General features: G+C 40.3%; 1 protein-coding gene and 2 pseudogenes across 1 annotated transcript; 1 reads left to right on the forward strand and 2 right to left on the reverse strand.

Moving 5' to 3' along the window:
* Positions 1-3,957: 3,957 nt before the first annotated feature.
* Positions 3,958-7,634, reverse strand: LOC120034076 (annotated as a pseudogene).
* Positions 7,635-8,143: 509 nt separating this feature from the next.
* Positions 8,144-16,053, forward strand: LOC120034078 (annotated as a pseudogene).
* On the reverse strand, positions 13,750-20,021 carry LOC120034077 (lysine-specific demethylase 8). Its single transcript, XM_038980502.1, has 8 exons — positions 19,962-20,021; positions 19,021-19,482; positions 18,658-18,830; positions 18,433-18,565; positions 18,288-18,335; positions 17,503-17,652; positions 17,286-17,378; positions 13,750-17,145 (listed from the first exon to the last, which is right to left on the reverse strand). Exons 2-8 carry the CDS (start codon positions 19,471-19,473, stop codon positions 16,981-16,983), a joined length of 1,215 nt encoding a protein of 404 aa, XP_038836430.1. The 5' UTR covers positions 19,474-19,482; positions 19,962-20,021; the 3' UTR covers positions 13,750-16,980.
* Positions 20,022-24,041: the final 4,020 nt, after the last annotated feature.

Below are 24,041 nucleotides of genomic sequence, written 5' to 3' on the forward strand. Positions count from 1 at the left end.
ATTCAATATCAGAGGTTATTGTGTGGGACAACGACATGCAATACACATTATGCTCAGGAGATGGTGCTAAAATACCACTGTAGGCATCAATTTAGATTAGAATGAAGGAAACACAGTAATGTTGATCATACAATAAAAAGCACTCTAATTCAACTCCTATTACAACTATTCCTTTCTTAAGACTGTCAGGTAGCACCTATACTGTTGTGGTTCTCCTTTTCTTAGATGCAGGAAACGGATATGTTAACTCAGTCCAAGCAGATACATTTGCATCCTCATGATAATGCACTTCTCTTTTTTTCCTACCATGGCAATAGGTTGCGTGTGCTGTTTTCTATTGCAAGTCCTTTCTGGTACTGTACGTCATAGTAAATTGTGGTACATACAGTGGTGGAAAAAGTACCTAATTGTCATACTTGAGTAAAAGTAAAGATTCCTTAATATAAAATGACTCAAGTGAAAGTCACCCAGTAAAATCCTACTTGAGTAAAAGTAAAAAAAGTTTTGGGTTTTAAATATACTTAAGTATCAAAAGTAAATGTAATTGCTAAAATATATTTAAGTATCAAAAATAAAAGTAAAAGTATAAACCATTTCAAATTCCTTATATTAAGCAAACCAGATGGCACGATTTTCTTGCTTTTTAAATTTATGGGTAGCCAGGGGCACACTCCAACACTCAGACATAATTTACAAACGAAGCATTTGTGTTTATTGAGTCCGCCAGATAAGATGCAGTAGGGATGACCAGGGATTTTCTCTTTAAGTGCGTGAATTAGACCATGTCATGGAAAATGTATGGAGTATAAAGTACATTATTTTCTTCAGGAATGTAGTGGAGTAAAAGTTGACAAAAATATAAATAGTAATGGAAACTACAGATACCTCAAACTACTTAAGTACTTTAAAGTATTTTTTACTTAAGTACTTTACACCACTGGGTACATATTGCTAAAGGTGATGCAGACTTTCAGCCTAAAATATTTTCCATTACAAATGCTCACCTTAAAATGCCATTATGTCAAACATTTTATTACACTTGCAACAATTTAGATAGAAAGCTATAAAGAAACGGATAAAAGTGATTTAATTGTTAGTACTCCATAAAAGTGATGCATATTTTCTCCCTCTGAAAAGGACATTTTAATGTTGATCACTGTCAGGAAGATGTGACATCACTACAGTTCATTTGTTTTCCAAGCAAGGTTCAAGAGCAGGGCCCATAAATCATAGAGGTGGATGAGGAGCCTTAGAGAAGCGTTGGACCAGTGAGGGCACCAGAGGTCCCACAGTACTTCACAGGTAATTGAGTATTGATTGCATTATAATCAGAATCCGAAAGTGTTCTTCCTTTGTGCTATTTTCTAGTCGATTGTGCAACTTGATCCTTTGCATACAAACATAAAGAAGAATGTGTGGTATAAGTCCTGAAATGTACATTACCTATTGGAATCTCCAAGTGCTCGCTCACCTGGTATTTCTAACACTAACTGGACCGAAGCTTAACATACCTGCAACACAGAGAAATATATACAGTTGAAGTCGGAAGTTTACATACACTTAGGTTGGAGTCATTAAAACTCATTTTTCAACCACTCCAAAAATGTCTTGTTAACAAACTATAGTTTTGGCAAGTCATTTAGGACATCTACTTTGTGCATGACACAAGTAATTTTTCCAACAATTGTTTACAGACAGATTATTTCACTTACAATTCACTGTATCCCAATTCCAGTGGGTCAGAAGTTTACATACACTAAGTTGACTGTGCCTTTAAACAGCTTGGAAAATTCCAGAATCATTTGAGTCAATTGGAGGTGTACCTGTGGATTTATTTCAAGGCCTACCTTCAAACTCAGTGCCTCTTTGCTTGACATCATGGGGAAATCAGCCAAGATGACAAGTCTGGTTCATCCTTGGGAGCAATTTCCAAATGCCTGAAGGTACCATATTCATCTGTACAAACAATAGCACGCAAATATAAACACCATGGGACCACACAGCCGTCATACCGCTCAGGAATGAGACGCATTCTGTTTCCTAGAGATGAACGTACTTTGGTGCAAAAAGTGCAAATCAATCCCAGAACAACAGCAAAGGACCTTGTGAAGATGCTGGAGGAAACAGGTACAAAAGTATCTATATCCTATATCGACATAACCTGAAAGGCCGCTCAGCAAGGAAGAAGCCACTGCTCCACCCTGCCATAAAAAAGCCAGACTACGGTTTGCAACTGCACGTGGGGACAAAGATCGTACTTTTTGGAGAAATGTCCTCTGGTCTGATTAAACAAAAATAGAACTGTTTGGCCATAATGACCATCGTTATGTTTGGAGGAAAAAGGGGGAGGCTTGCATGCCGAAGAACACCATCCCAACCGTGAAGCAAGGTGGTGGCAGTATCATGTTGTGGGGGTGCTTTGCTGCAGGAGGGACTGGTGCACTTCACAAAATAGATGGCATCATGAGGTAGGAAAATTATGTGGATATATTGAAGCAACATTGGTCAGGAAGTTAAAGCTTGGTCGCAAATGGGTCTTCCAAATGGACAATGACCCCAAGCATACTTCCAAAGTTGTGGCAAAATGGCTTAAGGACAACAAAGTCAAGGTATTGGAGTGGCCATCACAAAGCCCTGACCTCAATCCAATAGAAAATTTGTGGGCAGAACTGAAAAAGAATGTGTGAGCAAGGAGGCCCACAAACCTGACTCAGTTACACCAGCTCTGTCAGGAGAAATGGGCCAAAATTCACCCAACTTATTGTGGGAAGCTTGTGGAAGGCTACCCGGAACGTTTGACCCAAGTTAAACAATTTAAAGGCAATGCTACCAAATACTAATTGATTGTATCTAAACTTCTGACCCACTGGGAATGTGATGAAAGAAATAAAAGCTAAAATAAATAATTCTCTCTGCTATTATTCTGACATTTCACATTCTTAAAATAAAGTGGTGATCCTAACTGACCTACGACAGGGAATTTTTACTCTGATTAAATGTCAGGAATTGTGAAAATCTGTGTTTAAGTGTATCTGGTGTATGTAAACTTCTGACTTCAATTGTAGGTATTTGAGCTATTAAATGGCCATGACAGAAAGTGGTGCCCATGACAGAATAACTCAATAAATTCACATTTTCAAGATAACCTTTGATCTGCCTTTTTGTCCTCAACAAAATTAAATTTTGCAAGGAAGCCTGTGAAAAGTAAATTCCATCACTTGCATTGCCTGTCCAAAGCATTTGAAGTATGACATAGCTGTGAATGCCACCATGCATTCCTGTATACTTGCTCAATATAAGCATGACAAGTTGGCAAAGCAGACCTGTGGCTCTGTGAAAATGGCCTTTCACAATCCCCTCCTGTGTCTCCACACTTCTATCTTGGCCTTTGTTCAAAAGCAGCCTGTCACAAAACCGCCACAATACTGTGAAAGAAATTATGCTGAATGCCTCAGTCATTCCAACCATATACTATTATTGATGGTTAAACTGGCAAACGCCTCACAATTTTCTGCATGATAAACCATCGCTATGTGTGTCACTAGTCAGGTAATCTTTATTCAAGCTTCACCAGTTAAGTGAAGAGCTTTGAAGGGAAAAAAGTGTTTGTTTTCTACAATAAACACTACAAAACACTACAAAACATTCATCCTCAGAAAATAACCCTAAACAAAGCCCATTTTTTGTTTGACATGATTCGCAACACATCTATGACATCAGACGCTGGCTCTACTTTGTGGGCGTGTATTTCCATGGAAGCGGCAATGTACTTGTTTCAAGGAACAGCGCAATAAGGAAGTAGGCCTACCACTTTTTTCTTCAGAAATTCAACCTCAATGTTTGCATGAGGGTTTTACTGTTAACACTTTTGTGTATCAAACATCAGATGCAATGAAACTGTCTGACTATTTGACTATTTTGGCTATTTATATACTATTTGACTATTTGACTACAGATGAGGCAAAGACAAGACATGTTATATCTCTTCAACAATTAACTGTTGCAGTTTCCCAAACACAAATGTTTATTTACAGAAGCAGTACATCCAAAATGTGGAACATTTCTGGACTTGAGGCTACAGCATTTTCATGGCAGAATGGTATTCAAACTGTTTGTATCATATAGAAAAAACATATATATGAGCTCCAGTCCCCAAAATAAAAGAAATTGTAAAGTGAAGTGCAAAATTACACACAATGATAAGAGCTGTCATTGTCTATTTGCATGGCTTGGTCTGAACAGAAAGCAGTAAGAAAGGGACTTCCAGGTATCGGACATTGTCCTCCCTGTGAGTTGGGTATGACATTTAGAGGCATGTTCCCCATGGAGCTTTGAGGGATCTCAGTCTCCAGACACTTGTTCAGCAGTTTGTCTGAAACCCACTGATCTGGGCTATTTTGTCCCAGGCTCTGTAAAGCCTGATAATTGCCATCACTCGGGGGGGAGGCTGCATCCAGGGTCAGGCAGGCTGTGGCAACATGGATCCACATCGTAAATCAGTGGCTCTCTGTCTACATCCTGGAAACCCTTAAGTGGCAGTGGCACATCTATGAAGACATCAGTTCCTCTCTCACTGTCCTTACCAACCGCCTCACTGAAGCTCTGATATCTAGCAACGACACTGATAACATCGGACACTTTAGAACCGTAGATCAGACTGGTGTCCTCTGATGACGTGGTAGTCTCTGAATCATTACTGGCGCCATCACACGGGTGATATGAATTGTCGGTTTGCAAGAAGGTTGCACAGTTAGTGGACAAGTTAAGGTCTTGTTGACCAGTACCAAGAAACAGCTGTGGATGGCCATTTTTCAACACTTCAGCCTCACCAGAATAGTAGGAGGAGTTACAAAAGAGCAGAGGCTGCGTAGGAAATGAGGATGTCTTGCTTGTTGTTAACTCTTGAAGGGAGTTGAGGGGCACTGAGGGGGAGTAGGTAATATTGTTGAAACAAGACGACCCACAAGAGCCTCCAGACTCACTCATGAAATGAAGAGGATTGTAGTCAGATGAACACACACCAATGTCTCGATTTGACTCAGGGCAGTTCATTTCTGTACCATCATCTGTCATAGGAGGGGCTAAGAGCAATGACTGAGGATTCCCGTCCAAAGGAACAAGGCTGGGAAAGACTTTGCTCAGGGCCTCTTGAAGATTGCTAATGATCTGCACATTACTAGGCTCCGGGCTCATGGAAAATGTGTGGGCATGACCCAGGGAAGATGATGTGTCAAGCTCTGAGCCACGGCCTCTTCCACTGCTCCCATCTACTGTCGAGGGGTTTGTCCTGTAGGGAAAAGACAAGCGGGAAATTTGCAGTGAATTAAAGCTTATTTTCATTGCAAGGACTTGAATGCCGACGCGAATAGGACTGAACACTAAAACGCCTTTTTAATTTTGCTATGTTTATATTGCATCAATATGCTCACCATGTTTTTCCTTCAGTGTCCATTTTCGAAGAATCAACATAGATGGAGGATAAAAGTATTTTGGGAGGAGACAATACCTGTGGTGGAGAACAAACATCACTAAATGCAAATATACACAAATGGAAGGAATTACAGTAGGAAAGTAATGAAGGTTTACAGTTTATTTAAACATAGAATATTTAAGCAATAAGGCCTGAGGAGGTGTGGTATATGGCCAATATACCACAGCTAAGAGCTGTTCTTATGTACAATGCAACGTGGAGTGCCTGGACACAGCCCTTAGTTGTGGTATATTGGCCATATACCACAAACCGCTGAGGTGCCTTATTGCTATTATAAACTGGTTACCAACGTAATTAGAACAGTAAAAATATTTTTGTTTTCATAACCGTGGTATACGGTCTGATATACCACGGCTTTCAGACAATCTACATTCAGGGCTCAAACCACCCAGTTTATAATTGGAGATAGAGCCTCACCTTAGGTACTCCTGGAACCATATACAAAAGGTCTGGGTTTGAACATTTAGGAATATTATCCCACAACTTGGTTTTGAGTCTGCAGAGGGGGAAAATAGGAGGATTTGAAAGCCTATAGTGCCAATATGAAGCTGTATGATAATAAATGTTTGTGGAAACAGACATACTGTCACCTACAGACATGTCAGGACAACTTACCTAACACTGCACCAAAACAAAGCACTTGTGATGATGATAACAGCAATGCAGCTGAAAACAATGACAATCTGGAGCACTTTCCAAGATGATGCAGCTGTGGAGCAGAGAAGAATATACAGTGAGCTACAAGGTGAAAGTGAAATTAAGGTTTGAAAACCCATGGATGATAAATCTCATTTAATCACTTACGGTTAGTGAATTCCAACTCTTCACTCCAGTCACTGAAACGGCCACTCCAGTCAGTATAGGTTCTGACCTTCAGAGCATAAATGGTGTTTGGCTCCAAGTCTCTGCCAAGTAATTCATAGGAAGTTGTTGAGTCATTTTTGGACACCTGTACGAACAAAGGAAAGGGCTAGAGGGAATGTTGTCTTTGTGATGTGACAGCAAACGGGGGAATGTTGTAATATGAGGGATTTATCATATCACCCTCCTTTACCTCATCTGTTTCTCCTTTCTTTCTGTAGCTCAATTCGGCAATCAAGACCTTAGCAAATGGTGCATTATCAGGGTAGTTTGTCTTCCATTTGACCAGGAAATTCCCATTTTCTGTTGGTTTCACATCTTGGACGGTGGGGGTTTTGGGTTTTACTGTACAGGGCAACGATAGGGATGGTTTGACATATCAATCATTTAAAGCATGGTTTAATTTCATGCAATGTTCTTTATAACAGTAATTAATTTTCAAATAGCAATCTGCATATGTAGATGCAACTCACTGCTGCATTTGATACAGAGGACTTTGGAATTTAGGCGCTTCCCAGAATTCCAAAGTGTTGCATTAAACTCCTCCCCAATAATAAAGTGCATTGAATCAATAGAGCATCCACATTTGGAAACATCATTGGACCTCTCCTTTTCCTTGAAAGTACAATCATTCCTGCCTCAGGGAAATAAGTTGATTAATAACATAGTTTTGAAATGAAATATGACTTCTTGGTGAGATTAACATCGACAATAGAACAACTTAAACAATCATAAACTTACATGTTTTGTGTGCCCAATTGTTTCAATGTCATGCTGTATTCAGCACACTTAGACTTGTCAGTTGTAAAATGACAAACCATACTTTTGTCATAATCGTTGAAGCATTGAAGATTTCCGTCACTCATTGCTACAAGTAATTAACAAACAAAAAGCTTGTCAAATGTTAATCATGATCCGGCAAAAATACTGTGGTTAAATATACTTGCATGTTTATAGGCTATGTAAAAAAGACTGCTTACCATCATCCGCTATCAAAGTCCCAAGGTTTGTGACTATAATAAGCAATAGAAACATTGTTGCTGAATACTTGAGAGTAAACCACACGGTATAATTCAATCTGAAATCAGAAAGAGAAAATGTTTCCTGTTAGTGTTTAAATTCCTGCACATTAAAATAGGCTACATGCTAGCCTAAATGTGAAGAAGTGATTATTAATACAATAATACGGTTTTTGTGGGTCAACAGTTGTTGCTTTTGTTAATAGACCTAACTTTCCCACTGGATTTCCTTGATTACATAGAGATATAGCAAATAGAATGTCACTCACCCACACAATGATATATTATAATTTTGAGGACTTACTCATTCCTGTCAAAGAACAAACAAAAAACAATGAATCTATAATACAGTATATAGTCTTCATACGATCTACAGTGATAACAATCATTTGTCACTTTAGGCAAATAGAAATAGCTGCGGTTTTGACAACTACGAATTGCTTACTGGAAATTACAGTTCCAACAGGACACACCTTTCATGGGAAGGTCGTCCTCCTTCCTTGTATGACCACATCGCACGCACGCACGCTTTGTTTTTGTTTTATGGTTGATTACCAAGTTCGAATTCCAACAATGACATCTTAATAATATTGCAATATTTTTGCAACTTGATCTATTGCCGGAAAGTTCGGTTGCAGATAAAGGCATGGAACACTGAGCCACTGAGTTTCCAATCTAAACCATAGCTACTGTACTATGTTTGGTCTACCAGTCCGCTGGGGGGCGGTAGCACCTTTGCTTCTAGGAGGTTTTCCAGAAACACCGTTAATGTAACTACAGAGGAAGAGGTAGGCCCTTTCAAGTCTCACGCACAACCCGCGTAAACAAAGCTAGCTAGCTAACATTTGACAGAAGTAGAAGGAACCAGCATAACAAAATAGAGCAAGGACTGACTTGCTTGGTGAGTGGGGATGCAGTTGTTTTAAAGCTTTTATATATTTCTTTTTGATATACGCTGGTGCTGGTCTATTTTGGCCGGAACATTTGCTGACGTGTTGTTACTGATGGTTAGCTATCGTTGGCTAGTTGGTTAACGTTAACTGACTAGCCAAATTAAAGTTTATTGGTCGCGTTGCCGTACACAGTAAATTAGCAGTTATCGTGGATGCAGCGATATGTTTGTGCTACTAGCGCCTAACAGTGAAGCAAAAATGTCAAACTACACAAATAATAAAAAAAACAAAAATACTGTCAGAACATCTCCAGACAGTTTTCTAACAACCCCTGTATAACCACGTTGATCAGTATTCCGGATAGTAGCTCATATCCCAGTATTATTCAGGATAAGTTGTTTACATGCACCTTTGATATCCCGCTCAATATATTCCTCCTTTAAATTCACAAGGATTAAATGGAATCGTAACTGATATATGGACACTGACTGTAGGCCTATAACCTCTCACATGTTCTATAGGTTAATATATTATAACTCAGGCAGAATTATGCATTTCTTAATGGTACAACAAATGTTAATTTTGTCTCGAACAGGAGTGGATTAATGATTTCTTTCATCTCTTGAGAAAATGTAATTCATGTGTAATGTGATATCTTCGACACTGTTATGCAGGCAGACAGTATTTCAATGTATCAGCTACATTAATTATTATGGCGGATCGAACTGCACAAGTAGCGTACTTTTTGAAGTGATTTATTTAATAACAATCAGATAAAAACACAACACAACAACACCCATGATATGCAAAACTGAGCCTGCGCAAAAAAACTACAGTAAACGGGATAAGATGTTTACATGCCACAGTATCCCGTCTAACATAAGCATATCACAGGCATGTTATCGGGTTTGCTATAACTGAAATATAAGTTTTTTTTTTTTTTTTTGTAAACAGGATATAATGTTTATATGCGTCAACTCAAAAACAGAATACTTGAGTATTCTGTATAATAATGGGAGATTAGGTGTGCATGTAACATGGTCATCGTAATCAATATGCTATCTATGCATACAGTGCCAAGGGAAAGTATTCAGACCCCTTGACTTTTTCCACATTTTGTTACGTTACAGGCTTATTATACAATGGATTAAATAAATACAAAAAACGTTTTTTTGAAATATTTACACAAGTATTCAGACCCTTTGCTATGAGACTCAGAATTGAGCTTGTGCATCCTGTTTCCATTGATCATCAAATCAAAGTTTATTTGTTACGTGCGCCGAATACAACAGGTGTAGTAGACCTTAGTGAAATGCTTACTTACAGGCTCTAACCAATAGTGCAAAAAAGGTGTTAGGTGAACAATAGGTAAGTAGAGAAATAAAACAACAGTAAAAAGACAGGCTACATACAGACACCGGTTAGTCAGGCTGATTTGAGGTAGTATGTACATGTAGATATGGTTAAAGTGACTATGCATATATGATGAACAGAGTAGCAGTAGTGTGAAAGAGGGGTTGGCGGGTGGTGGGTGAAGCATCCTTGAGATGTTTCCACAACTTAATTTGGAGTCCACCTGTGGTAAATTCAATTGATTGGACATGATTTGGAAAGGCACACACCTGTCTATAAGGTCCCAGCACTCCCAGGCAGTGCATGTCAGAGTAAAAAACAAGCCATGAGGTCGAAGGAATTGTCTGTAGAGCTCCGAGACAGGATTGTGTCGAGGCACAGATCTGGGGAAGGGTACCAACAGATTTCTGCAGCATTGAAGGTCCCCAAGAACACAGTGGCCTCCATCATTCTTAAATGGAAGAAGTTTGGAACAACCAACACTCTTCCTAGAGCTGGCCGCCTGGCCAAACTGAGCAATCGGGGGAGAATAGCCTTGGTCAGGGAGGCGACCAAGAACCCGATAGTCACTCTGACAGAGCTCTAGCGTTTCTCTGTGGAGATGGGAGAACCTTCCAGAAGGACAACCATCTCTGCAGCACTCCACCGATCAGGCTGTTATGGTAGAGTGGCCAGACAGAAGCCACTCCTCAGTAAAAGGCACATGACAGCCCGCTTGGAGTTTGCAAAAAGGCACCAAAAGACACTCAGACCATGAGAAACAAGATTCTCTGGGCTGATGAAACCAAGATTGAACTATTTGGCCTGAATTCCAGGCTTCAAGTCTGGAGGAAACTTGGCACCATCCCTTCAGTGAAGCGTGGTGGCAGCATCATGCTGTGGGGATGTTTTTCAGCGGCAGGGACTGGGAGACTAGTCAGGATTGAGGCAAAGATGAACGGAGCAAAGTACAGAGAGATCCTCAATGAAAACCAGCTCAAGACCTCAGACTGGGGCAAAGGTTCACCTTCCAACAGGACAACAACCCTAAGCACACAGCCAAGACAACGCAGAAGTGGCTTCGGGGCCTCCCGGGTGGCGCAGTGGTCTAGGGCACTGCATCGCAGTGCTAACTGCGCCACCAGAGACTCTGGGTTCGCGCCCAGGCTCTGTCGCAGCCGGCCGCGACCGGGAGGTCCGTGGGGCGACGCACAATTGGCATAGCGTCGTCCGGGTTAGGGAGGGTTTGGCCGGTAGGGATATCCTTGTCTCATCGCGCTCCAGCGACTCCTGTGGCGGGCCGGGCGCAGTGCGCGCTAACCAAGGGGGCCAGGTACACGGTGTTTCCTCCGACACATTGGTGCGGCTGGCTTCCGGGTTGGAGGCGCGCTGTGTTAAGAAGCAGTGCGGCTTGGTTGGGTTGTGCTTCGGAGGACGCATGGCTTTCGACCTTCGTCTCTCCCGAGCCCGTACGGGAGTTGTAGCGATGAGACAAGATAGTAATTACTAGCGATTGGATACCACTAAAATTGGGGAGAAAATGGGATAAATGGGAAAATGGGATGCGTTCATTGCATGCAGAGTCAGTGTATAACCCAGAGACTCTGGTGGCGCAGCCCTAGACCACTGCGCCACCCGGGAGGCCCAGAGAAGTGACACAATTTCACCTGCTAACCTGGATTTCTTTTAGCTAAATATGCAGGTTTAAAAATATATACTTCTGTGTATTGATTATAAGAAAGGCATTGATGTTTATGGTTAGGTACACGTTGGAGCAACGACAGTCCTTTTTCCGCGAATGCGCACCGCATCGATTATATGCAACGCAGAACACACTAGATAAACTAGTAATATCATCAACCATGTGTAGTTAACTAGTGATTATGATTGATTGATTGTTTTTTATAAGATAAGTTTAATGCTAGCTAGCAACTTACCTTGGCTTCTTACTGCATTCGCGTAAAAGGCAGGCTCCTCGTGGAGTGCAATGAGAGGCAGGTGGTTAGAGCGTTGGACTAGTTAACTGTAAGGTTGCAAGATTGAATCCCCGAGCTGACAAGGTAGAAATCTGTCGTTCTGCCCCTGAATAAGGCAGTTAACCCACCGTTCCTAGGCCGTCATTGAAAATAAGAATGTGTTCTTAACTGACTTGCCTAGTTAAATAAAGGTGTGAAAAAACAAATCGACCAAATCGTTGTCCAAAAATACCGATTTCCGATTGTTATGAAAACTTGAAATTGGCCCTAATTAATCAGCCATTCCGATTAATCGGTCAACCTCTAGTAAGCACACACATACAACGCATGAAGCAACAGTACACCCATTAGCAATACTTTTAATAAAACTTAATGTAAAATGATTTGTTTAAAACCATGAAATACGACTCAAGACTCATCCTCTGGCTTCAAAACAGAAGTCCAAACTCTCGCGGTACTGTATCTCAAAGTATGGTAGTTGCGTGGGAAGAAACGGAAGAAGGAAAAAAAAGAACTGCTCAATTAAAACCGTCTAACCACAGAGTTTCTAAACCATATTCTTCTGTCTTTGGTCTAACCTGTAGCAGAGTGCTTTCCACACACCCACTCCTTTCCACACACCACTCCTTTCCTTTCGACACACCCACACGCCCATACTCCGGTTGCCATATTGGGTCGCAGCTACCCCCTTCTCGCAACGTTGGCTGTGTTTGTGAGTATCGTTGTGTGTGTGAGATATATATACATACACACACTGAGTGTGCAAAACATTAAGAACACCTGCTCTTTCCATGCCATTGACCAGGTGATTCCAGGTGAAAGCTATGATCCCTTATTCATTTCACTTGTTAAATCCACTTCAATCAGTGTAGATGAAGGGGAGGATGTTTAAGCCCTGAGACAATTGAGACATGGATTGTGTATGTGTGCCATTCAGAGGGTGAATGGGTAAGACAAAAGATAAGTGCACAACTCAATATTAGTAAGGTGTTCCTAATATTTTGTATAATCAGTATGAGTACAGGTGTCTGCATGTCTATGAGGTGTTTGTGTGTGAGTTGCTTTGTCTATTACTACCGGAGAGCTACACACGCACCCTGAGCGAGCTAGCTAACTAACATTACTGTTTGACAGCTAGAGAACTATACTGAACAAAAATATAAACGCAACATAGAACAACTTCAAGGATTTTACTGAATTACAGTTCATTATAAGGAAATCAGTCAATTGAAATAAATTCATTAGGCCTTAATCTATGGCTTTCACATGACTGGGAATACACGTGCATCTGTTGGCGCGTGGATCTGAAAACCGGTCAGTATCTGGTGGGACCACCATTTGCCTCATGTAGCGTGACACGTCTTCTTCGCATAGAGTTGACCAGGCTGTTGATTGTGGCCTGTGGAATGTTGTCCCACTCTCAATGGCTGTGCAAAGTTGTTGGATATTGGCAGGAACTGGAACAAGCTGTTGTAGATGTTGATCCAGAGCATCCCAAACATGCTCAATGGGTGACATGTCTGAGCATGCAGGCCATGGAAGAACTGGGACATTTCCAGCTTCCAGGAATTGTGTACAGATCCTTGCAACATGGAGCCGTGCATTATCATGCTGAAACATGAGGCGATGGATGAATGGCACGACAATGGGCCTCAGGCTCTCATCATGGTATCTCTGTGCATTCAAATTGCCATCAATAAAATGCAATTGTGTTTGTTGTCAGTAGCTTATGCCTGCACATACCATAACCCACCATGGATCACTCTGTTCACAACGTTGACCGCTCGCCCACACGATGCCATACACGTGGTCTGCAGTTGTCAGGCCGGTTGGACGTACTGACAAATTCTCTAAAACGACTTTGGAAGCGGCTTATGGTACAGAAATTAACATTAAATTCTCTGGTAAAAGCTCAGGTGGACATTCCGACAGTCGGCATGCCAATTGCACACTCCCTCAGAACTTGAGACATCTGTGGCATTGTGTTGTAACACAACTGCATTTTTTAAGAGTAGTCTTTTATTGTCCCCAGCACAAGGTAATAATCATGCTGTTTAATCCGCTTCTTGATATGTGACACTTGTCAGTTGGATTGTCTTGGCAAAGGAGAAATGCTCACTAACAGGGATGTAAACAAATTTTGGCACAACATTTCAGAGAAATAAGCTTTGTGCGTATGGAACATTTCTGGGATCTTTTATTTCAGCTCATGAAACATGGGACCAACACTTTACATGTTGCGTTTATATTTTTGTTCAGTGTAGCTAAGCACTTTCATCTGTGAGCTAACGTCAGCCTATAATGCAAAGAGGCAAATTGGCTTGTCGATGTGTGTGCCCAGGCACTAGCAATTCTTGGTCAACCACATCGTGTAGGGTCCAATGGAATCTCACACCCTCAAATGCTGCTTATTCAAAATAGTTGTTGAATGTTTTCTAGGGCTTTCCTTGCACCATGGCTCGACCATTGGGAGAAAGCCATAAAAGGTTCCTGCAAACCATGATGGTCAATGGGATCATTGATGGTGCCAAGGCAAGGGCTCTCCACCGGCATTGCTGTGAGACACACGGTGGGTGGTAAGAACAGCATAGCTGCATACTTCAAACAATTTTGCCCCGGTCCTCTACTGTTTATTTTGTGTCAGCAAAGTGTCTGTATGTTAAACCCTTAAACTCAAAGGTCCAGTTTTCTAGACACAATTGAGATTCTCTATTGAAAGTGCCTTTAGGTCCAGGAATAGGCTTAATCTAGGTCTGAGAAACTGGCCCAAAATGTTTTTGTTGAGGGCCACTCACTCACATGTACCCCTTTTTATACAGCACACTATGCTCATGATAAACTTGATGAATTCATTAAGGTTATCAATGCCCAGCTGCAGCCCATGTTCATGCAGATCAGAAAAGGGATGTCTGAGGAGGATGGTCTTCAGTACCATGCTTTGGTCAGTGACACTAATCAAATTCATTCACAAAGCTCTTTAACTACTACTACCGTCATCATGAACTGCTCTTATTTTTCCTGTTGACATCTTCTCCTGTCCAGGTGAACATGGCTGAAACTGATGTGACCAGGATGTCAACTGATTATGCAGACAACGAGTTGGAATTATTCCGAAAAACAGTGAGTATGCTGTTTTTAGTAAATAGTAAATGACTGACAATAAGACTTAAGAATTAAATAACATTTGAATATCTCTGTAATAACTGGCATGTTGCTTTTTTTTTTTTTTTAGATGGACCTGATTGTGGACTCTGACAATGGAACCGCCTCTTCCACAGACATTCTTAACTGTGCCGACAGCCTCCAGACAAAGAAGCTAAAGAAAAGAGAAACGGAACATGTACTGAACAGGCTTGTTCAGGATAAGTGGCTGAATGAGGTGCTGTCTCTGAAGACCCATTCTATGCATGTAGTTAGTGCTTCTTGTGCGCACTCACTTTCTTGTGCCACTGATTGACTTGGAATCTGTGTTTTGTCTTTTCTTCAGAAAAATGGTGACTACTCTCTCCACTCGATGTATAATGGAGATGGAGCAATATATTCGGATGTTATATCAAGACCAGGTCAAGGTCTGCCACATCTGTCACAATGTGGCCTTGCAGGTAAAGTGATACAACTTCAATTTAAATTACAGTAAATAAGTTCCATCTAATGTATTCCTCCTGCTAGCTAAATTGGACCCCGTGTCAAATCCAAATTGGTGTAACATCTGCTTTTTGTCAGATTCCCAAACTCACTTTCCTCAATCCTCTGCTCTCTGTTCAAAGGTAGATATGAATGTTTAATGTTGCATGTGTAATGTTTTGTTGGATATGCTTCTCATGAATGGTGTAGTTGCTACTCAAAATATGTTGACAATTTAAAATGGGATTGACACCACTGATAGCCTGGCTTTCTAGGCAAAGCATTTGGTTTCATGCATAATTTTTGTAATAATCTGGTCTTTTTACCTCTCAGTGCCAGATGTGTGAAAATCCTACATGTGGCATCAAAATCCACACCCCTTGTGTCGCCAGATACTTCAAAGGAAGGACTGATCCACGATGCCCTGCCTGTGAGGACTTCTGGCCACATGAGATCCCAGGTAATGTTACACTGATCAAAGAATTGCAACACAAGTGGTACCATGATAGTCTATACAATCTATCATAGTTTGTATAAAGGTCTGTGTATACATATCACTTTCATCTGTTTCGACAAATATTTACCTACCTTATCTAGTCATTCATATGATTTCATTTTCCCTTCTCTTCCCTATAGATGTGTATAGACCTCCGTCCTCTCAGAGCGAGACTCAGTCAGCAGCCAAAGAGAACACGGCCCCCACCCCCACTCCTCGGTCTACAGCTCAGACCCGGAGGACCAGGAGATTATAACCTCACGGATGCATGTATAGCTGTCAGAACTTTCAGTACAATGTTTTGCCTTCATTTAAATGTACAGTTTATCGTACAGATAAATTGAGTTAAGTTGAAAAAACATTTATAATTGTATATCAAATGTTAGATTCTTTCAGGAGAACATCTTTCATTGAATCGCCAATGGTCTCCCGTGAGCTCCACTCTTAACTTGATTATCTTAATTTTATTAAGTTACTTTCTAGGGGAGCAATTCTGGGAAGTGTGGCAACTACTTCAATCATTCTTTCAGGCAGTTTAAATGGAAAGCTGTGTTTACATAATTTGTGCCTGTGGTTCATTAGGTTGTTAAATTAGAATAGTACTGCCATATTTGAATAAATTATGGAAATTACCTAATCTTTGAGTATCTGCAGGAATAATTTGGGAACAATTAAATATGCTAATTTGAAAAAGCATACCCTATCAAATTAAATGGGTAACAACGCCATATTTTATATGCAGTAGGAAATGAGCATACATCAACTGCTCCTTCATTTAATGTAGTAATGAGTGGAAGCAAGCGCCAATCATGCAGGTAGCTTGGCATTCAATGTGTGCCATAATCACATTCAAGTGTTGACAGATTGAGCACAACTGGCTTTCCTTTGTCATGGATATGAGGTGGGATACTTTTAATTATGTAATATAGCTATAGTGATAGGCTATTTTCCTCTACTTATGTTAATTGAGTTGAGCAGATTTCCCATAATTCTTCAATATGAATTGCCTTTAAGTTGCGAACTATGTAAATTGAGACTTGTTTCCAACCTTATTCCTTTTTGAATTACCATTGACACTTAACCATTAATTTGTTTTTAAAGCCATTTGGTGGGCGAGGCTCAGAGGGCTGAAGCAATGAAAGGACAGACATGTTAATGATTGTTTAAGAAAATAACATTCAGACCTAAGTCACAACATATGTGAGCACAGGACTTGCATTTTACAAGACTACTGCAATAACTAAAATTCTGACTAAAAACAACCTGAATCTGGATCCCTCATCATGGGTCATGACCACCAGAAGCTCACAGAAAAGCTGAGCTCCAAAGAACGCACGTAATGCCAGTGCTTGACTGGGATGAACAAGACCTCCCCAGGCTGCAACACACACTCTAGGTAGGGAGCCTTCACAAACTCTGGGAATCGTACCACGTCTGGGCTCTCCACCTCCACCTGCATTAAAGAAAGCTTTGTGTTTAAATGGCAAACACTTTACTAATTTCTCCCATTCAAAGTATGCAACACTTATATGCTAGATTGTTTTTTTAGATCATAGACCTGGTGCATGAAAATATTTAAAATTAAATTTTAACCTGACTAGTGTTGTGTAGGAGCTGCAATTGGTGAGGGTAGAGTTTCTCAGTGTCCTCAGGGGAATACAGACGAATGTACTTTCTCCCAACCACCTGTTACACAATAGGGAAACCATGCAGTCACCAAATTATGATTGGCAGAAATACAGGATCACATCTCTGGCAGGGTCTAAATTGCTGCGAGTCTGATCCTACTCGCTGGATGTGTTGGACTCACCTGAGCCAGGAAGTTCTGTTGAGGATCCTGATGAAGGGGGGACACTGTACCTCCTGGCCCAAACCAAGCATTGATTGTGATGTCATCTTCATCTCCCTCACCAAGACAACAGTAGTCAGGGATACGGATGTCGTCTTTCAGCTCGGGGACCTTGGAGAAGAGTACATTGAACAAAACTGTTTTTGTAACTGAAACTTGTATGCTTTAAATGTATTTTGTACAATACAAAAATGGAGGCAAGGATTATAGAAGCCTGTATCCTACATTTCCAGTAAAATATACATTTGTTGTATTTTAGTCTTATAGTGAACAAAAATATAACTGCAACAATGACTAAGTTACAGATAATATAGGAAATAAGTAAATTGAAATAAATAAATTAGGCCCTAATCTATGGATTTCACATGACTGGGCAGGGGTGCAGCCATGGGTGGGCCTGGGAGGGCATAGGCCCACCCACTGGGGAGCAATGCCAATTGTGTGACAAAACTGCACATTTTAGAGTGACCTTTTCTCCCCAGCACAAGGTACACCTGTAATGATCATGCTGTTTAATCAGTTTCTTGATGTGGATGGATCATCTTGGCAAAGGAGAAATGCTCACCAAGAGGGATGTAAACAAATTGCTGCACAACATTTGAGAGAAACATTTCTGGGATCTTTTATTTCAGGTCATGAAACCATCAATTTACATGTTGTGTTTATATTTTTGTTAAGTATATAATCAACACTGACATCCTCACCCAAATTTGTTATGTAAAAAACAGGACAGGGCAATGACCAACCTGATCAAATAGCTGGTGCTGAGCAAGATATCCCAAACTTGATGCGTCCTAATGTGAGTGAGAGAGAGCAGGATTAGGCATTGAGTGAAAAGAGTCTATCCTTGGCTTATTCTTGGGGCAATATTTTTCATGAGGAAGTACTTACTTTCACAACAATATAGCGCTCAATGAATTCATTGACCGTAAGGAGTGTCTGTGACCATTCCTCATCGGTATATCTTGAGCCTACTTCAACAGGTACAGTCCGACAACCAGCAACAGTTTGCAGGTATTCTATGCTTTGCACAGGGAGAAAACAAAAGGTGTCTAGGGGACTATGAGAAGGTAAGGGCAAGGGACTAGAGAAGGACACAAAATATAGAAAAAGTACCTCCAAGGGTGGTTTTTGAAGGCTGGCCAGTGATCTATGATACCCTCTAATATGACTGGCTTTTGGGGGTCCAAGTAATCTTTCTTGAAGCTCTCCAATGATGGACAGTGTATCCTTGGTACTGCCAGAGCCTGCTTGACCACAGGCACTGACACACAGTCAACCTTCATTTTCTGTTGAGAAGAATTTAAACATAGCATAAACTAACACACAATTTGATTTGGAGAATAAGCAATATGCAAAGCAAAATAAAATAGCCTACTAGCCTTTAAGAAAATTATGAGAAAAAACAAAAGGGATATGACACAGACTGGTTAGAAAGCAAGAGGCCACAACATACACAGTATAAGATATGAAATCCACCTTGGCACTAACTCCTTCACTAGGATCCTCTTCATTGGAGTGCCTTTTCCCGATTTCATTTTGCAGGATCCTTACAATGGTTTGTAAAATATTGTCCATGATGGCTGCCCCCATGAGCAGGCCCAAGTCACATGTCCGTATGGCCTCCTGCACTGTAGCTGGTGAGGCATCATCACGGCATAGGGCAGCTACTTTGAACAGGCAGCCATATGAATACAAACACCTCCACTCCTTGTCCACATCACGCCACGTTCCTGTGTTGAGCTTCTCCCAGGAAAAGTCCAAGATTATCTGAGCGTTTTGCCTCCATCGACCGCTCCCGGTGTACAGCTGCTGCCTGCAACGTTTCAGCACATCCACCACACTGGGCTCAACTTTTTCACTGAAGTCAAGTGGAAATTCTGCCTCCGTCACAGGCAAAGCAGCAGAGATAGCTGACCACAGTTCTGCCATAGACTAGTGCTGTGGAATAGAGAGAACTGTTAGACCCAATCAAAAGGTACAGTGCACAATCAATCTGGTCTGAAAACCACTAATGTTATAACCATACACTTAGCTAGCTGTGGGCTGCCTACCTGCAAAACCTTTGCTACCTGTTAACTATAATGAATACACAAGACTTCTATTAAAACCACAATTTTCCATATCCTTCCTCAAGTGTGACATGTCACTGAATTAAATTTGAAGAGACAGAGATTTTCAAGGAGCGAGACCCCTGCACCTCGAGTCCGGTAAGAGCAAGAAAAAAAGACCACTATCCCCAAATATTGTTACAATGGATCAGATATCTAATGAAATACTGTTTGGCTCTTCCCCAAGCAAACGTATCATCACTGGGCACATGTCCTCTTTAATACCCCGAGAATGAGATTATAAAATGTGGACAAATAAATAGTAAACGGTCTAGTAATTTGGATATTGCACAAAACACTTTTAGTTACCGTTGTTGACATGTGTAGACGCTGGTGTTGCGATAAAAAGAGCTCCGTGTAGAAAACGAATACATTATTTATGTTCCTTGACGTGATGATAGGGTTCGATCCTGCAAACAGTAATATCACAGTATTTTGCACATGAAGCACATTTTTCGTAAAAAACAACAACATTATTAAGCAAAATACATCTATCCTGCCAGCTCCGGTCTGAAGAGTGGACAATTTGTATTCTCCAGCTGTGCTGACTAGTGACATAGTAGCCCTGCAGCCGGCAAATGGCGCTATTATTCTTTATGTATTTGTAATTTGCCATTGGCTAACCTAATTTAGCAGATTTAGACGCCTAAAAAGACGCCTGTCCCCACATTCGTTTTTACGGGGAAACGAAATTTAGGTTGAAAATACTGTACTGTAATTTACCCCAGATTCTCCCATCACCGATAGAACAATGGTTAGTTATAATTATAAAATGGGTGGTTCGAGCCCTGAATGCTGATTGGCTGACAACTGTGGTATATCAGACAGTATACCATGGGTATGACCATGGGTATGACAAAACATTTATTTTTACTGCTCTAATTACGTTGGTAACCAGTTTATAATAGCAATAAGGCACCTCTGGGTTTTGTGGTATACAGCCAATATACCACAGCTAAGAACGTGCCTAAAAACAGCCCTTAGTCGTGGTATATTGGCCATATACAGCCTCGTGCCTTATTGATTAAATATATTTGACTGTATCCCTGGTGGTGATGCACGTGCGGGTTCAATAAAGAGAAAACAATGCTTTAAAAAAATCCATAAATGTATCATTCTTGTGCAATTCATATCTAGGGCCTTCATTTTTTCTCTCAGATTATTTTGTATCACACTCCAATTAGTATGACATGTTGTGTTTCGTATTGTATGTATTCATTTGTGGATGTCCATCATCCATTTCGTATGATATGTTATCCTCTTAAGAATTACAAATCGTATTCTATGTTACACATTTGCAAAGTAGCTAAAAAGTAGTAAGTAGTTGCAAAGTTGCTAATTAGCTAAAGTTGTCTGTGATGAGATTGGAACTTGAAACCATTGGGTTGCTAGATGTTCGTATTATATGCCCACCGATTCATTCTATCGATGTGGATTAGGCATAGTATCTAACGTAGTACCTGATGAGCAAGGGTTTATTTAGTCTTTTAGGGCGGGCAACAAGTAATAACAGAAGTGAAGCTGCATCTAATTATAGACAAGTTTATTAACAAATAGCCTACCAAAATGTTGTGGTCTGCGGTTGTGAGGCCAATTGGACGTACTGCCAAATTTTCTAAAACAACGTATCTAATACGACTTTGGAGGCGTTTTATGGTAGAGAAATTAACATTACATTCTCTGGCAACAGCTCTGGTGGACATTCCTGCGGTCAGCATGCCAATTGCATAATCCCTCAAAACTTGAGACATCTGTGGCATTGTGTTGTGTGACGAAACTACACATTTTAGAGTAGCATTTTACTGTCCCCAGCACAAAGTGCACCTGTGTAATGTTTAATCAGCTTCTTGATATGCCACACCTGTCAGGTGGATGGATTATCTTGGCAAAGGAGAATTGCTCACTAACAGGGATGTAAACACATTTGTGCACAAAAGCTTTTTGTACATATGGACAATTTCTGGGATCTTTTATTTCAGCTCATGAAACATGCCACCAACACGTGTTACATTTATATGTTTGTTCAGCATAAATTAGTTAATAAAATTACAGTATCAGTCAAAAGTTAGGACACATTCAAGGGATTCTCATTCAAGGGTTTTTCTTAATTTTGTACTATTTTCTACATTGAAGAATAATAGTGAAGACATCAAAACTATGAAATAACACATATGTAGTAACCGAAAAAAGTGTTAAACAAATCAAAATATATATTTTATTTGAGATTCTTCAAAGTAGCCACCCTTTGCCTTAATGACAGCTTGCACACTCTTGGCATTCTCTCAACCAGCTTAATGAGGTAGTCACCTGGAATGCATTTCAATTAACAGGTGTACCTTGTTAAACATTAATTTGTGGAATGTCTTTCCTTTTTAATGCATTTGAGCCAATCAGTTGTGTTGTGACAAGGTTTTTTGGTTACTACATGATTACATATGTGTTATTTCATAGGTTTGATGTCTTCACTATTATTCTACAATGTAGAAAATAGTAAAAATAAAGAAAAACCCTTGAATAAGTAGGTGTGTCCAAATTATTTTGACTGGTACGGTATATATATTTATCCCCAGTTGTGGAAAAAGTAGTCAAATGTCATACTTGAGTAAAAGTAAAGATACCTTAACAGAAAATTACTCAAGTAAAAGTGAAAGTCACCCAGTAAAATACTAGAGTAAAAGTCTAAAAGTGTTTGGTTTTAAATATACTTAAGTATCAATAGTAAATGGAATTGCAAAAATATACTTAAGTATCAAAAGTAAAAGTATTAATAATTTCAAATTCCTTATATTATCCAAACCAGACGGCACAATTTGTATATTTTTTATTTATTTACAAATAGCCAGGGGCACACTCCAACACTCATACATTAATTTACAAATGAAGCATCTGTGTTTTGGTAGTCCGCCAGATCAGAGGCAGTAGGGATGACCAGGGATGTTCTCTTGATAAGTGCGTGAATTGGACCGTTTTCCTTTCAAAATGTAACAAAAACTTTTGGGTGTCAGGGGAAAATGTATGGAGTAAAAAGTACATTATTTTCTTTAGGAATATAGTGAAGTAAAAGTAGTAAATAGCGAAGTAAAGTACAGATACTGCAAAAAACGAAGTAAGTAGTACTTTAAAGTACTTTACACCACTGTTTACCCCACACACCCTCTTGTCAAAAAATCTTTCTAAAATCTCTGGCTGTAAGGTACAGAGCATTTTTTATATTTGCGGGTTTGGGTCTGGTGCGGGCTTCAGATTTTCACTTTATCACATATAGTCAGGCAGTTGAAGGTGGGTTATTAGCAATTGCGGGTGAACAAACAGCTGACCTGTACATGACTAACCGCTTAAACCCAGAAACATTAGATTTTTACGCCCAGCGGAGAGTGGCCATATGCACATGCCAAAAGACGTAAGGAATAATAGCGCCGTCTGGCAGCAGCAGGACTAGTGACAGGTCAGAAGGCATCTTGATTCTTTATCTTGTCACCCCATCCAACAGCATCAGCATGTCTGAATATTTAATGAGTATTAAAACTCTGAATATTTAGGCAATTTCATTGATGACTATATGACATATATGACATATGTTTTCTGACTCATCCTGTCTCAGCCTCCAGTATTTATGCTGCAGTAGTTTATGTGTCGGGGGCTAGGGTCAGTCTGTTATATCTGGAGTATTTCTCCTGTCTTATCCGGTGTCCTGTGTGAATTTAAGTAGGCTCTCTCTAATTCGCTCTTTCTCTCTTTCTTTCTTTCTTTCTTTCTTTCTTTCTTTCTTTCTTTCTTTCTTTCTTTCTTTCTTTCTTTCTTTCTTTCTTTCTTTCTTTCTTTCTTTCTTTCTTTCTTTCTCTCGTAGGACCTGAGCGCTAGGACCATGCCTCAGTACTACCTGGCATGATGACTCCTTGTTGTCCCCAGTCCACCTGGCCGTGCTGCTGCTCCAGTTTCAACTGTTCTGCCTGCGGCTATGGAACCCTGACCTGTTCACTGTGATTACTATTATTTGACCATGCTGGTCATTTATGAACATTTGAACATCTTGGCCATGTTCTGTTGCCACCGTGCTTTTACACCTGTATTGCTTGCTGTTTGGGGTTTTAGGCTGGGTTTCTGTATAGCCCTTTGATATATCAGCTGATGTAAGAAGGGCTTTATAAATACATTTGATTTGATTTGACACAGGTTGAAATCATATTCTTATTCTGAAGCAAAGGATACCTGACAATGAACTGTGGAGAAGGAGATGAAGGACTGTGGCATGTCATGGAAAACCATCCCCAAAAAAGGCAGATAGGCTCTTGTGGAAGCCTTATATTCTACATAGGAACGAAAATGATTACGTTTTTAAAAAGTAAGTAGGGTCGTTTCACAAAAAGAGGGCCTTTTGTGTCCCTTTGA

This window comes from Salvelinus namaycush, chromosome 41, assembly GCF_016432855.1.
Source record: "Salvelinus namaycush isolate Seneca chromosome 41, SaNama_1.0, whole genome shotgun sequence".
Taxonomy (NCBI): Eukaryota; Metazoa; Chordata; class Actinopteri; order Salmoniformes; family Salmonidae; genus Salvelinus; species Salvelinus namaycush.